Source organism: Cetorhinus maximus, chromosome 14 (genome assembly GCF_964194155.1).
Source record: "Cetorhinus maximus chromosome 14, sCetMax3.hap1.1, whole genome shotgun sequence".
Classification (NCBI taxonomy): domain Eukaryota; kingdom Metazoa; phylum Chordata; class Chondrichthyes; order Lamniformes; family Cetorhinidae; genus Cetorhinus; species Cetorhinus maximus.
The window spans coordinates 94,894,482-94,909,338 of NC_135892.1; the positions used below are offsets into that span (position 1 = coordinate 94,894,482).

At 41.3% G+C, this 14,857-nt stretch overlaps 1 protein-coding gene across 1 annotated transcript in view; it reads right to left on the minus strand.

Annotated features, from left to right (window-relative positions):
• Nucleotides 1-14,857, minus strand: part of fmn2b (formin 2b) — a 399,672-nt gene that overhangs the window by 281,272 nt on the left and 103,543 nt on the right. Inside the window, exon 6 of the mRNA XM_078557267.1 lies at nt 3,257-3,401. Coding sequence (XP_078413393.1) covers nt 3,257-3,401 — 145 coding nt within the window. The remainder of the gene's footprint in view (nt 1-3,256; nt 3,402-14,857) is intronic.

A 14,857-nucleotide genomic window follows, 5' to 3' on the forward strand; every position in this document is an offset into this window, starting at 1 on the left:
TCATTGCATGAACATCATTGGTCATAAAAGCTAAACAAGAAAGATAGCTTCCACCTTCAAATTTTTCGGCTCCAATCATGTTTTTTTTAAAAAACCCTTTCCATTAAACCAATTTACAATTTCTTCCAACCAGCTTGTCATTTTCATTACTTCTCCCACCTAGAATTTCACCCCTTCAATCTATCATAAGTTCTTGCCAACTTTCCTCAAGTCATTCTTGCACTCAAGTTTCCATTGCCTCTTCACTCATTTTCTCCCAATCTCCCCCTTACAGAGGGGTCACAAGAGAACAGGGAAAGCTACGACAATGACAGCTTTTTCATGTCCCACCCTGTTAGTTGATCTCAAAGGGCAACTGGACTTATTGTCCCAGTGAGATGCAAAAATCAAACAAAACAAAGTTTAAATTGAGTATGTGATAATGAGTGGGGTCTCCATACTACATGGTATAAAGAAGCAAAAAGAGCTTTGTATGAAGTGTGACAAGGAGAACTGTGCACAGAATGCTTACACACATAGAGCTCAAAGGATTCAATGACCGAGACCCAATTCAGGACAACATACAAGAGTGATTTTGCCTTGCTGGCCATCAAAAGGAGTGAGGCAGGCTGGGGACACCTACAGAAGTCACATTTCCATAGCCCAATGAGCTAGATAAGCATAAGTGCAAGACCAGTTGTACATTTTGCTTCATGTAGTTTCTGCTGAAAGATATTAACTGTCTTCAGGCAACTTGCACCAGCCTACAATGTTGTCCATGATGTCAAGACTACCAATGACTGGACAAGTGTAATTGGTGTATTAATAGTAACATGAAATAACCGCATAGGCTACACAGTTAAATTCAATGGGATACTGGAATAATGACAGCAGGACTCCCCAAACTGTGGGAGCTAAACCCCTTCCCCCACCCCTTAGGAACCGGGGGCCCATGAAGTTTGAGGAATTAAAATGAAGTCACACTGGGATAAAGCTTGAGAAGCACTGGATTATAGAACCAACTACAGAGGGGGAACCATTTTCCTAGCCAGGCTGGGTAAGGACAGCAGATTTCTTTTCCAAAGGGACATCAGTGAACCAGATGGGTTTTTAATGACAATCAATGATAGTAATGATGACCATAAAACAGGCCAGCTTTCAATTCCAGATTTTTAAAAAAAATTTGAATTTAAATTCCACCAACCACCATGGTGGAAATTGAATTGATGTCCCCAGGGCTTTGCCAGTAAGCCACCATCTCCCCCTAAAGCTAATGCAACACCATTCACTATTTGGTGCATTTTTTTTCCAGGTGCTCTTGGTCAATTTTGTACATTGATGCCCTCTGAATTTGAAATTCTGTCTGTCCTTTTGTAGCACTTTGGCCACTTCATCTAGCTCAGCTACCCTCCAAAAGAGTGGGGAGAAAAGTATATATATATATATATATATATGCCCCTATTAGAAACATGTTGAACTGCGCTAGAATATCATTGGTCATGTAATAACTTCAAGCAGTACAGGAGTTCTAACAGGGTAATGGAATGAACCAAGACCACATCTCAAACTCCTAGTAGCCCATTTATATTGCTACATTCATGGAGATTAGAAAACTTGTATTGAAAGAGGGGGAGTGTACAAGCTGCCCATAAAGACCTAGTGGTGTTGGTCTCCTCTTTCCCAATGCAATCTCCAGAAGTCCACTAATAGTGGTGACACTAAACAGGCCAACCACATTCGGGTATTTTCAGCCAGCAAACTAGCAAGTTAAAGGCACTGAATTTTTGATATTTTTTTTTAAAAAGAGCACAAAATAGGTGATTGGAACATGCACATGGGACTAGGGTAGAAACCGAAATGTCAAACCTTTAAAATATTTTAAAAAGGTGTATTTGTCATGGGAGAAATGACATTCCACAAAAATAAAATTGCTTTTTTTTCAGGGCCAATGAGGGTGTCCACCAGCAATTAACAACTTATTGTGGCCATGAAAAACCCAGTCACATCTCATTCAACAAGATGTAATCTTTATAAGGGTCTTCACAGTGAGATGAATAGTCTAAAAGAGTTTTCTTAAGTTCAGTGATTCCTACTTGATTGCAGACTGGCAGGTGGGGGGTGGGGTTGGACGGGGGGTGGGGGAAGCCTCAACAATGACCCTCATGGAAAAGTGTAGAATCACTGACAGCAACTTCTGGATTTTCATGTTTAACTAAGCATGCATGGATGTCAAAAATTGGCGTATGGTGTCGGGGGAATAATGACGATGAAGGCTGACAGTTTCATCATTACTGCAAAATCCAGGCCATCGTCCTAAATGAGCATCTGAAGCAAATAAATGATAATATTTTACAAGTTTAGCAGAGGGAACAGGCATCTGGATTAATGACAGCAAGAATATTGGTGTCACCAGTGGTTTCAGAATGATACCATATCCTTTGGGTGTAAATATGAAAGCCAGAGGAGATCTGCATTAACAAAACAAGCCAGCAGAGCGCTAAGTTGAATCTTTGTAAAGGCACATCAACATTGTGTTAGTTTTGACCAAAATGAAATCAAGACAATACAGTTTAGATGCTGCAGCATGACTTTAGCAATCTTAATCTTTACATCTTTGAACGCAACTGTCGGAAATGTAAAGTGTAGAGTTGGTAAAAGTAGCATTGTTGGGTTTCACTCAACTTCAAATATCTCCAGCCTACTGGCATTGCCACTTCAATTAGCCACAAAAAAAAAGACAGAACTTGCATTCATATAGCACCAATTCACATCTTCTGGACATACTTAAAGTGCTTCACAGTCATCAAATCACTATGGAAATGTAGTTACTACTTGTGTCAAGGCAGCCCCATAAACTGCATGACCAATTATTCAGGATGCAGGAATACTCCATCCCCTTGGGGGATTATAGAAATCAGCAGCTGAATATCCTTAAATGACGACTGATGATTACTCAACTTTTCTTCACCTAGCACTTCAGCTGCAGGCACAGGACATTTTTGGTACATTACTCTTCCCTGTATGGGCATTCAACTTTGACTTGGTTTAGACTGTTTGGGTTACCCCAGGTACATCAGTACGAAATGCTAGAAGTCAAAACATTTAAGAAATGTGTAGCTAGCCAGCCAATATGTGAAAGAGAAAGATGGATCAACATTTTAGCTATGCCCATTCCTCAGAATCTCCTGAATGGCCTCCTATGTATATCCAAGGGCACATTTGATACTTCCTTGTATAGGATTCCGCTAGGATTACTTCACAATCTAAGATCATTTACCTGTTTAGTTTTTGTTTTGCTGTAGGTATCTAAAATTGGCTTTTTCCTCTCCTTGACAGCTGATTTCGAAAAGTAATTTTCCAGTTCCTGGATATTAATGGAGGGTTCTTCTAGTGCTGCCCAAATAGGCAATGTTTCCGTTTCCCTGTATGTATACAAAGAAAAAGAAATATTTGTTTCAGATTAACAAATGTTCTTAAATTCATAATAACTTCTTAATTTTAAAGAAAAATGCAAGCGCTGACTTGTGAATTATTTTGGCAACAATCACGCCAGACACTCGGGCAACTGGGAGGGGAATGCTTCCTTTCAATGTCTCAGACGTAAGTTGGACAAGGAAACCTTACAAAAGGCACAATGTAGTGGGGAACCTGCAATCGCAAATTCACTAAATTGATTGAAAAGCTCTTAAGGTTAAATACTTTTCAGAAAGTGTTGCTAGCAGCTGCCTGCAAATTAAACTCCGATAATCTTCCAGTCATTACATCATGTCTTAAGCGAATAGATCACAGATGTTGAACATGATATCCGTCACCAAAACAAAACACCTTCCAAAACGGCAGCAGTTTGGACATATTTTCAGCCATGTAATAATTAGCAATTAAGCATTCTACTTTTTTTTTACAGCAACGTACAGAATTAAACACAACAAACTCAATTTGCGATTTAGACAAACGTCTTGACATTTAATCCATCAAAGAATCAATTCCGCTAAATACTTAATCTGGATTCACTCCCACGCAATTTCTCAAATTATTTTAGACTTCGGTTCCAGCCAATTTTAGTTATTCATACTCACGGCTATTCCACTGTACACCAAGTGACTCAAAAGGGCAATACATTGCTTTACATCCAGCTTTATTGACAAAGAGCAGGTAGGAATAACAATTGCTGAATGATGAAATGGTCAAGTCTGAGCTGCTACCTAGCTCCATCTTAAAGTTTAAAGCATTGTGGGTCAGAATGGTACTCCACTTTGGGACCTCCTGCTCTGAAATGGTGCAAGCTTTAACTGTCCAGGTTTTTTTTTTAATGTGATTATTTTATAGAAATCATAGAATGATACAGAAGGAGGCCATTCAGCCCAAGATGTTTGCTCTGGCACTTTTGTGGAGCTATCCAGTTAATTCCAAACCCCTGTTCTTTCTCAATGCTCTTCTCTTTCCCCCTTCAAGCATTTATTCAATTATTTTTTGAATGTTACTACTGAATCTGCTTCCCCCACCCTTTCCGATCATAAATACTGTAAAAAAAAAAGTTTCCTTATGTTGCCCCTGGTTCTTTTGCCAATCAACTGAAATCAGTATATTCTGGCTGCTGACCCTCCTGCCCTGGTGTTACAACTGCAAGGTTTTATAAGATGATGTTTTGGGCTTTCTTTAACTCAAGGTAAAATGGAGTATAGTGAGGAGGGACATGTGATCTATGATTTCTGCCCGATAACAAGCTCATGTGGCTTGGTTACCAAGGGAACGGGGAGCACAGCTTGAGACTTACTGAGAGCAAGATGCAAAATGTTCACACCTGAAGCAAAGGCAAGAGCAGCTGGGCTAACTATGGACAGATTTTTGGAATCAGTTTTTGGACAGAGAGAGAGGGAGAGGGAGGGAGGTCTCACAAGGACAAAACACAGTGGTTGATGTGGTCAGGCGAGAGGGGAAGGCTGCTGCTCCTTTGTGAGCCATTAGAGGAGATGGTGGCACAGTGGTAATGTCACTAGATTCATGATCCAGAGGCCCAGGCTAATCCTCAGGGTACATGGGTTCAAAACCTAAAATGGCAGCTGGTAGAATTTCAATTCAATTAATAAATCCTGGAATATAAAGCTCATCAGTAATGGTGACCAAGAAACCATCATTGATTGTCATTAAAAACCCATCCGATTCATTAATACCCTTTAGGGAAACAAGTCTGCCATCCTTAACTGGTCTGGCCTACATGTGACTCCAGACCCACAGCAACGTGTTTGACTCTTAAGTGCCCTCTGAAATGGCCTAGCAAGTCACTCAGCTCAAGGGCAGTTAGGGATGGGCAACAAATGTTGGCCTTTCCAGCAACGCACCCACATCCCATGAAGGAGTAAAAAAGAACCATGGGAGGAAGGGTGGTCTTTGGTCAAAGAGATGCATCCTGTGACAATTTAAAGACTCTGGAAGATTTGCCCTGGCGAGACTGGGAGGAGGAATTGTCAGAGTGACCCTTGTTGCTAGTAGTCAATGCGGGGATTCTCCAAAAACTGATGGAAATACCTTCCGATGGTCACTTGACGTTACAACCTGGGGAAGCCTGGAGCGGGAAGACATTGGAAACTGAGTGTGACTGTGGACTATTTCCAACAAAGACCGTAATTCCATGGAGAATGTGTTGTGATGTATAAATATGCAGCATGGGGTTATCGGTCAAGTTACAACATTAATAAAGTTTTATTTCCCCTTGTAGTTTGGAGTATTATTTACCTACTAAGTAATGTTTAGTCAATATTACTTTTTGTGAGTTACAGTGAAAGTCTTAAAGCTTAAAGGAATTGCATAACAAGATTTCAATTGGTCACTGGGAATTCAATTATCTTTCTAAACAGTCTCAATGGTCACTGGAAACAATTTCTTTCTTGAAAGGCATTCATGACATTAAATGCCTTTATCAAATCTTCCCTTAACCTTCTCTGTTTTAAGAATATCCACCCCAGTTTCTTCAGTGTCTCCACGTAACTGACATCCCCCATCCCTATTACCATTCTAGTAAATGTGTTCAGCACCCGCTTCAAGGTCCTGACATCTCATGTGGTGCCCAGCATTGTATACAATACTCCAGCTGAGGCCTAAGAGTTTTAGAAAAATTTAGCACGGTCTCCTTGCTTCTGCGTTCCATTAAAAAAAACCCTTGGGTTTAATCAATATTTTTTCATTAAACAGCCTTCTCAACTTGCCCTGCCACCTTCAGAGAATTGCGTACTTCTATCTCAAAGGCTTCTCTGTTCTATGTCTCCCTTTAAAATTGTACTATTTAGTTCATATTGCTTCTCCTCATTCCTCCTGCCAAAACACATGACCTCACACTGCTGGTTTAAATTCCATCTGTCTTATGTCTGCCCAGTTCATCAGCGTAGACCAAATTTTATCTGCAACTATCTGCCTTGGTACCGTAACTCTCAATGTCATTGCCTAACAAATCTATCAACTGGAGTTTTGAAATTATTAATTGATCTAGTCCCCGAGGGGAGCATGCTCCAGATTTTCACCACCCTTTGTGCAAATAAGTGCTGTTTGGCCACTCATTTATATTCTTTAGATTTGCAACTGGAATTGCACAATATCAAGTTACGTTCACTTGCAAGGAGATGAGACAAAGGGTATGTTGGAATAACAAGACAAACTCTAAAAGAAATCCCAAGTAGTAGATAACTGCAGTCAACATTTATAGCCATACAGCAACAGGCCATCAATAAGAAGCATTAATCTCTCTTTTCTGCTCAAGAAAAACAAGAAGAATGCAGGACCTTCGATGGATCACTGGGAAGTCAATAATTCCGCACACTGGTGCATTCACCGACATTATATTCACGTATAATGGCAATCACTAGTTCTTGATCATATATCAATCCTGAAATGAAACTCTAATCCGAAAAAAAGACAAATTTCAAATTGCAGGTGCTTGCAATTTTGAATGATAATAAATGCATATTGGTGATTAAAGTACACTGACCAGTTAAATAGCTTTTGTTTGTATATTCACATCAGAAACACTTGGGGAACAAAGAGAGAGGAAGTTGACAACTGTTTGAAAAAATTCTTTAAAAAAGGCAAAAAAAAACAAACGGTCGTGGTCAAGAAGCACAAACTTAGTACTCCAAGGATAGGTTTTTGTAAACCAATTGGAACCAACCATTCTAACGATGCTCAATGCAAGCTCAAGGAACAGCATCTCACGTCTTGAGTAGGCATTTTTGCAGCCTTCCAGGGTCAACACGGAGTTCAACAATTTCAGACCATTATCTCTGCTTCCCCATTTTGTTTCTTTATTCCTTTGCAGGTTTTGGTCTTTATACTGTTTTTCTCATTTTTGCTCTCAGATGGCAGCTGTTCATTATCTTGCCATTCACACCCCCTCTGGACCCATCTTTACTTGTCCCATTCGTACGCCCTTTGTCTCTGCCCCATGAACTCTTTTGTCATTTAATGTCTCCCGCCTTCCACCCTATCACAGACCTTGCCTTCCATCCTCTCCCATCTCACCTGCACAAAACCCATCATATTACTAACTTTTCCTTGATGAAAGGTCACAAATCTGTTTTTCTCTCCAAAGATGCTGCCTGCCTAATATTTTTGCCATTTTATTTTTTGCAAACCAATCGTTTTTGCTGGAGAAGCCATTTTTTATTCTTTTCATCAGAAATGTGTCACAGATCAATCTGAATTGCAAGTAAACAATGTTAAGGTTTCAGATACAGTAGCACTGTATTATCACCATGAGCCCACAAAATACAAGGAGGGAGGCCCTGTCACCATATGTATTAGTCTTCAAGCAGACTCAGATCTGAACTGTCTGCTGCTGCTGCTGAAACTGTGACAATAACTGCTGAAACTAATTTATATCACATCAGTGCCCATATGCTACAAGATGATTTAACTTCTCTCTTTGCCTTTGTTATATTTCCAAAATGCAAGAGGAGACAGTGCCGAATTGATGATGCAATATCAACGTGAGCACATTTCTCTTTGTAAATAGACTGTGCTTGGCAACGATCCTTGAAAGCCACAATCACCCTGCTGTTAAAATTCACAGAACAAAAGCCAATCTTACATAAACAACAGGATTAAATTGAGTACTACAAGTAAACAAAATCAATCTGAATCAAAACCTGAACTCACTTCCCAGTGCTTTTGCACATGAGACAATACATAACAGCCCTCTATAAACCCAATTCCATGTTGCAAACTCTCCATTTAGGATTGATTACCCTTTTTACATTTGTGCTACAAACTTGCTGTGAAAAATGTCACAGCTATTGATCGTGTGTAAATGGTGGGGAGTTATTTTGGCCCAGATTTTGCAATGGTAATAGTAACGAAGTGGTCAGCGATCGTTGTCAGTGCTGCATTAAAACTGACACCAGCTTCTGGAGTCCGCACATGTGCAGAATAATGTAGAGATCTAGAAGTTGCTATTAATGATTCCACCTTTCACTAGAAAGCGTGTTGTTAAGGTACTCCCAGGTCACAATTATAGAGATGAGAATTTCAACTCAAACTGTTAGTCTTGCTGTAAAAAACTTGAAAAGTTACCCCTCATCGAATTGGGTTAACTGGATTTTTGAAGGCTTACCAACTTCATAATTACTGCAAAACACCCTCCTTTGCCCTGAAAAGCTAATATTTCACTCTATCTTTACAGTGCAGAAGGAGGCCATTTGACTCAGAGTCTGCACTAGCTTTTTGAAAGAGCATTCCATCTAGTCCTACTCCCCTACCTTATCCCCATAACCTTGCACTTTCAGGTAGCAATCCAATTCCCTTTTGAATACCTCAATCGAACCTGCCTCCACCACCCTTTCATAAAGTTTGTTCCAGATTCCAACCACCCTCTGCGTGAAAAAGTTTTTCCTCACTTCACACTTACTCCTTTTGCCAATTATTTTGAATCTGTGCCCTCTAGTTCTTGATGCTGTCTTGAGTGGGAACAGTTTCTCACTATTTACGCTGTCCGTACCCCTCAGGATCATGAATACCTCTATCAACTCTCCCTCAGCCTTCTTTTCTCCAAGGCAAAACAGTCACAGCCTCTTTGAACAATCCGCATAGCTACAGTTCTTCATCCTGGGAATCATTTTTATGAATCTTCTCTGTACTCCCTCCAATGCCTTCACATTCTTCCTCAAGTATGGCTCCCAGAATTGGATGCAGTACTCCAGATGAGGCCTAACTAGTGTCAGACTTGTAGAATGTCAAATCATTCCATAAATCAAAAAAATTCCACTTCATTTAAAAAAAAACAATTTTAGTTCACTGAAAGTTGAAATTAAAAGTGAAGGATATTCAGTGCTTTTAACTGCCTGGTTTGCTTCATATGAACACTTCAATGTGATTGGCTCATTGCCTGCTTGCTGACATCATTGCTGGACACATCAAGACATCTTGTTGATTTGGCACCAGGTTTAAAATGGTCACCTAGAAAAGGGAAAAACCCACACCAGAGATTGCTATTAGATCGTTATGGGCAGCTTTCTTCACGGTCAATGGTGTGCATCCTTGCTTCTCCACTGACCACAAATTACAAGCTATTTACTTTGATTGAATATGTAGTTATTCCCATTTCTTTCTATTTCCCGAGGCTGCAACACAAACAAGTGCGTGGGAGCCCAATTCTCAACTACAATATGTCCTGACAATAATATATATATATATATATATATATTATATATTTGCTATTTGTAACTATGAGCAGGATATTGAGGTCGGCGAGCAAGGGGCGTGGCCCGCTCACTGACGCGTAAAATGACGCAGGATGACATCTGGAGGAACTCCCAACGTCACCCTGCGTCATTCCAGTTTTCAGGTCGGCGGGGCCACAGCTAAATCAGCCGTGTGCCCGCCGACCTGTCAACGGCCAACTCAGGCCATTCAAAAAGTAATCGAACTCATTAAAGGACCTGCCCGTCCAACCTTAAGGTTGGCGGGCAGGCCGGGAGCCCTGGCGGGCTTCAGAGAAAGCACGAAACCTCATCCACGGGCGGGATGAGGTTTCATGTAGGCTTTAAAAAGTTTAATTAAAGTGATGGACACGTTCCAACTCATGTGACAGTGTCATATGAGGGGACATGTCAGGGGAATTTTATTTTTCTATATTTAACATTTTTGAATTTGGTGCCGATCTCCCTGAGGCAGCACTTAGCCTCATGGAGATGAGTGCGCTTCTTCGCACGCGGCTTAGGGAGTCTCCCCCCCTGCCCGCACAGGGAGCGCATAGTGCTGACAGTGTGACATTGGGCAGGTCTTAATTGGCCCGCCTATGTAAAGGGGGCGCCGATCGGAGGCACGCCTGCACGCACCCGCTCCTGAACTTCCCCCCCACCTCCCGACGGAGGGAAAATTCTGCCCTATCCATACCATTCTGGAGAATGCACCAATATGATGCAACGCAGAGGCTCCACTGGACATAATGCATACAACCTTGTGGAAAGGAGGGGAACAAATGAAAGCCATTAGCTTCAGTGTTTACTGCCTCCACGTTCATCAGAATAAACTAGTCAGGACCAAGAATGACTTGCAACTCCTGTAGAGCTCATCACACACGATCAGAATTTTTAGTGGATCTAATTTTACCCTGTGAGGCATTAGAATACCTTACCTTACCCTCAGGTCAATGCGTATTTAAGACAATTAGTCCATATTCCTTAATATGCCAGTTACAAAGATGCAATGTATATTTCCCAATTGATCAGAGCCTTCTCCACAGAAACCTTGGGTATCATCACTTGGTAGTTTTTACTTACCTCCCTGCTATCTGCACCTACCCCCACTCAAACGCTCCCTATAAAGGGAATAACTCCCCACTGCTTAGAATCAATCAATCACTGACTTGTTTTTGTTGAAAATTTCTTGCACAAATCTAAATTGGTGCTCTCCCACAAACCTCTCCTCAATTCTTCTCACATTCCCCCTAGTGTTTCTTAGCTTTGGTTTTTATATTACAACAGTTAGAGTCAGAATAGTTCACCCATTTTTAGGCTTGTCTTTGTAGTAGATAACCAATCATTAAATGCAACATCTGCACTCACAATATAAGCAGCATTTACAGGTAACCGCCAATGGGATGTGTGGTATTTTCTGGCCGTTTTACCTCTGGACCCTCCCTGCAGCAATCCTGATGACATCATTCCCATCAGAATTACTTCTCCAGAGCATCTCTCTAATCATAGCCATTCAACGCAGTGGTCTAAATACCCACTTCGAAATTGAATTTTGACCACATGACTTTGGCTAAGACATGCAAGGGGATTTAAATGATTAACATTCTCCACTTGTACATGTTTTGGGATGTTGGTCACATCCCCATCATTTAAGTAAAATATGATATCCTTCATGCGAAAAAGCATGTTACAACGTATTCTTTGACACCCTATTCAAAACTATAATATCTGCATTTCTCCATTTTTTTGTTAAATCATCTATTCTTTGAATGTTACATTGCTTTGGAAGAGTCAGCATTGGCACAGCTGATTCGCGTGCACTATTTTAAAAACTTTCACGCATTTAGACCCAACAGCAACTTGCATTTGTCTAGTGTCTTTAACATAGTAAAGCGACCCAAGATGTTTCACAGGAGCATCAGACTAAATTTGAGACCGAGTTACACAAGGTGCTATTAAGGGAGATGCCCACAAACTTGAACTACAAGAATCAGGAGAAGGTCATTCGGCGTCGAGTCCGCTCTTCCAAATCGATAAGGTCATGGCTGATTTGATTGTGGCCTCAACTCCACTTTCCGGACTGTCCCAGTGTGACCAACCCCCACCTGCACCCTCCCCATAACCCTTGACTTCCTTATCAATCAACAATCTATCTATTTAACTCAGCCTCCACTGCACTCTGGGAAAGAGAATTCCACAGACTAACGACCATCAGAAGAAAAAAATCTCCATCTCTGTCTTAAATCAGAGAACCTTAATTTTTTAAACTGCACTCCCTAGTTCTCGACTCTCCCTCAAGGGGAAACATCCTCTCAGCATCTACCCTGTCAAGACCCCTCAGGATTTTGTATACGTTAATAAGATCACCTCTCAATTCTTCTAAACTCCAATGGATGCAGGCCCAGCCTGTCCAACTTTTCCTCAAAAAGATAATCCCTTCATGCAAAGAATCAGTTGAGTGAACTTTCTCTGAATTCCTTCTGATGCAGTTATATCCTCTCTTAAATAAAGGAGATCAAAACTGCACACTGTACTCTAGATGCTAGGTCAAAGAAGTAGATTTTAAGGAGCATCTTAAAGGAGCAGAGGAAGAGAGGTGGAAAGGTTTGGGGAGGAAATTTCAGATCTTAGGGCTTTGGCAGCTGAAGGCTCAGCCACCGATATTGGAGCAATTAAAATTCGGATTGCTCAAGAAGCCAGAATTGGAGGACCACAGATATCGTCAGAGTACAACGCTTACTTGATGCCAGCACTGCCATGAGTTACACGCTGCAGCCCATACCCGCTCTTAGCATTGCAAAGCTGAACACAACATTAAACTACAGGAAGGTCCTCACCCACTCCCCACCTCTGCCAGTATTCCTTAAAGAGATCATGAACTACTTGCAGGCTAATTTCTGGGTTATTTATTCTGGTTGCTGGTGCAATTCTACGCATTTTGGTGAGTTTTTCATACTTGTCTAAAGTTTCTTTAGTCTACAGGGAGTGGTCCGGCTAGTGCTGGAGTGTCTTTTTTCATGACTGAATGGCTTGTGCTGAAACTAGTTGCTTCCAGATATGTGTGCCCTTCACTCGATTGTTACCTCAGCAAAAAAAAGAATGTAAGTTGATGAGGGTAATGTAGTTGAAGTGTTGTATATGGACATTCGAAAGGCATTTGATAAAGTGCCACATAATAGATTTGTCAGCATAGTTAAGCCCATGGAATATAAGGGACAGTGGCAACATGGATATGAAGATGGCTACTGACAGGAAACAGTAATGGTGAATGGTTGCTTTTGGACTGGAGGAAGTAATACAGTGGGGTCCCCCAGGGATCAGTACTAGGACTATTGCTTTTATTGATCTATCTTAATGGCCTACACTTGGATGTGCAAATTTTGCACATGACACCAATCTTTGAAGTATTGTGAATTGTGTGGAGGTTAGTGAGAGACTTCAGGAGGATATAGACAGGCTGGTGGAATGGGTGGACACAATGAATTTGATGCAGAGAAGTGCAAGATACATTTTGGTAGGGAGATCAAGGAGAGGCAATATAAAATAAAGGATACAATTCTAAAGGGGGTGCAGGAACTGAGATACCTGGGGGTCCATGTGCACAAATCATTGAAGCAGCAGGGCAGGTTGAGAAAGTGATTTAAAAAAAAAGGCAGACAGGATCCTGGGTTTTGTAAACAGAGGCATTGCATAAAAAGCAAGCACATTATGATGAACATTTATAAAACATTGGTTCAGCCTCAATTACAGTATTGTTCCCAATTCTGGGCATTTAACTTCAGGAAGGATGTGAAGTCTTTAGACAGGGTGCTGAACAGATTCACAAGAATGGTTTCAGGGATGAGGGGCTATAATCATCATGTGGATAGATTGGAGAAACTGAGGATGTTCTGTTAGCAAAGTGATGAGAGTAGATTTGATTGAGGTGTTTATATTCATTAGGTGTCTAGGCAGAGTAGAGAGAAAAACTGTTCCCACTGATGGAATGCTCAAGAACTAACGGATACCGATTTAAGTTGATTAGCAAATGAAGCAACGGCGACATGAGGAAAAATTGTTTACACAACTGAGTGTTTAATATCTGGAATGCATTGCCTGGGAGTGTGGTGGAAACAAATCCAACTGTGGTTTTCAAAAGGGAATTAGATAATTACCTGAAGAAAAAAATATTTGCAGGATTATGGGAGGAGGGCAGGGGAGTCAAACTAACTGCGCTGCTCCTGTAGAGAACTGGCACAAACAACAGGTAGAATGGCCTCATTCTGTGCTGTAACTATGCTATGATTACAGCAAAATACTGCAGATGCTGGAAATCTGAAAACAAAACAGAAAATGCTGGAAAAGCTCAGTAGGTCTGGCAGCACCTGTGGAGACAGAAACAGTTAAGATTTTGAATCCCTATGACTATTCTTCAGAGTTAAAGAGGGAGGAATGTGATGGATTTTATACTGTTTAGGAGGAGGTGGATTTAAGTGGAGATCAGGGATAGGTAGGTGCTCAGGAATGATTTGACAAAGGTGTCATGGACACAAGAAAAGGGAAGCGTTAATGTTAGTGGTAAAGGACTAAAAGGGGTGCTGATAGTGGCTTAAAGGTAAAGTAATGTCTGAATAGCAGAACAAAGGTCAGTACTATGGGAAAGCAAAACATAAGAAGTGATAGATGGGGGTAGTGTTGGGAAAAACAATTGGATTAAAAATGGGGTAAAGACGGAGGAGAGAGTTCATGGTCTGAAGTTGTTGAACTCAATGTTAAGTCCGGAAGGCTGTAAAGTGCCTAGTCGGAAGATGAGGTGCTGCTCCTCCAGTTTGCGTTGGGCTTCACTGGAACTTTGCAGCAGGCCAAGGACGGATGTGTCGGTATGAGAGCAGGGTGGTGAGTAGAAATGGCAAGTGACAGGAAGGTCTGGGTCACGCTTGCAAACTGAGCGAAGGTGTTCTGCAAAATGGTCACCCAGTCTGCGTTTAGTCTCCTCAATGTAGAGGGACTGCATTGGGAGTACAGGAGGCCAAATTGAAGGAGGTGCAAGTGAAGCACTGCTTCACCTGAAACAAGTGTTTGGGGCCTCGCACATCGAGGAGGGAGGAGATCAAGGGGCAGGTGTTGCATCTTCTGCGAGTCTATGACCTTGGAGAATTGCAGGGCTGGAGGGGGTGAGGCTGTGGAGGGATTTGAAAACAAGGATGAGAATTTTA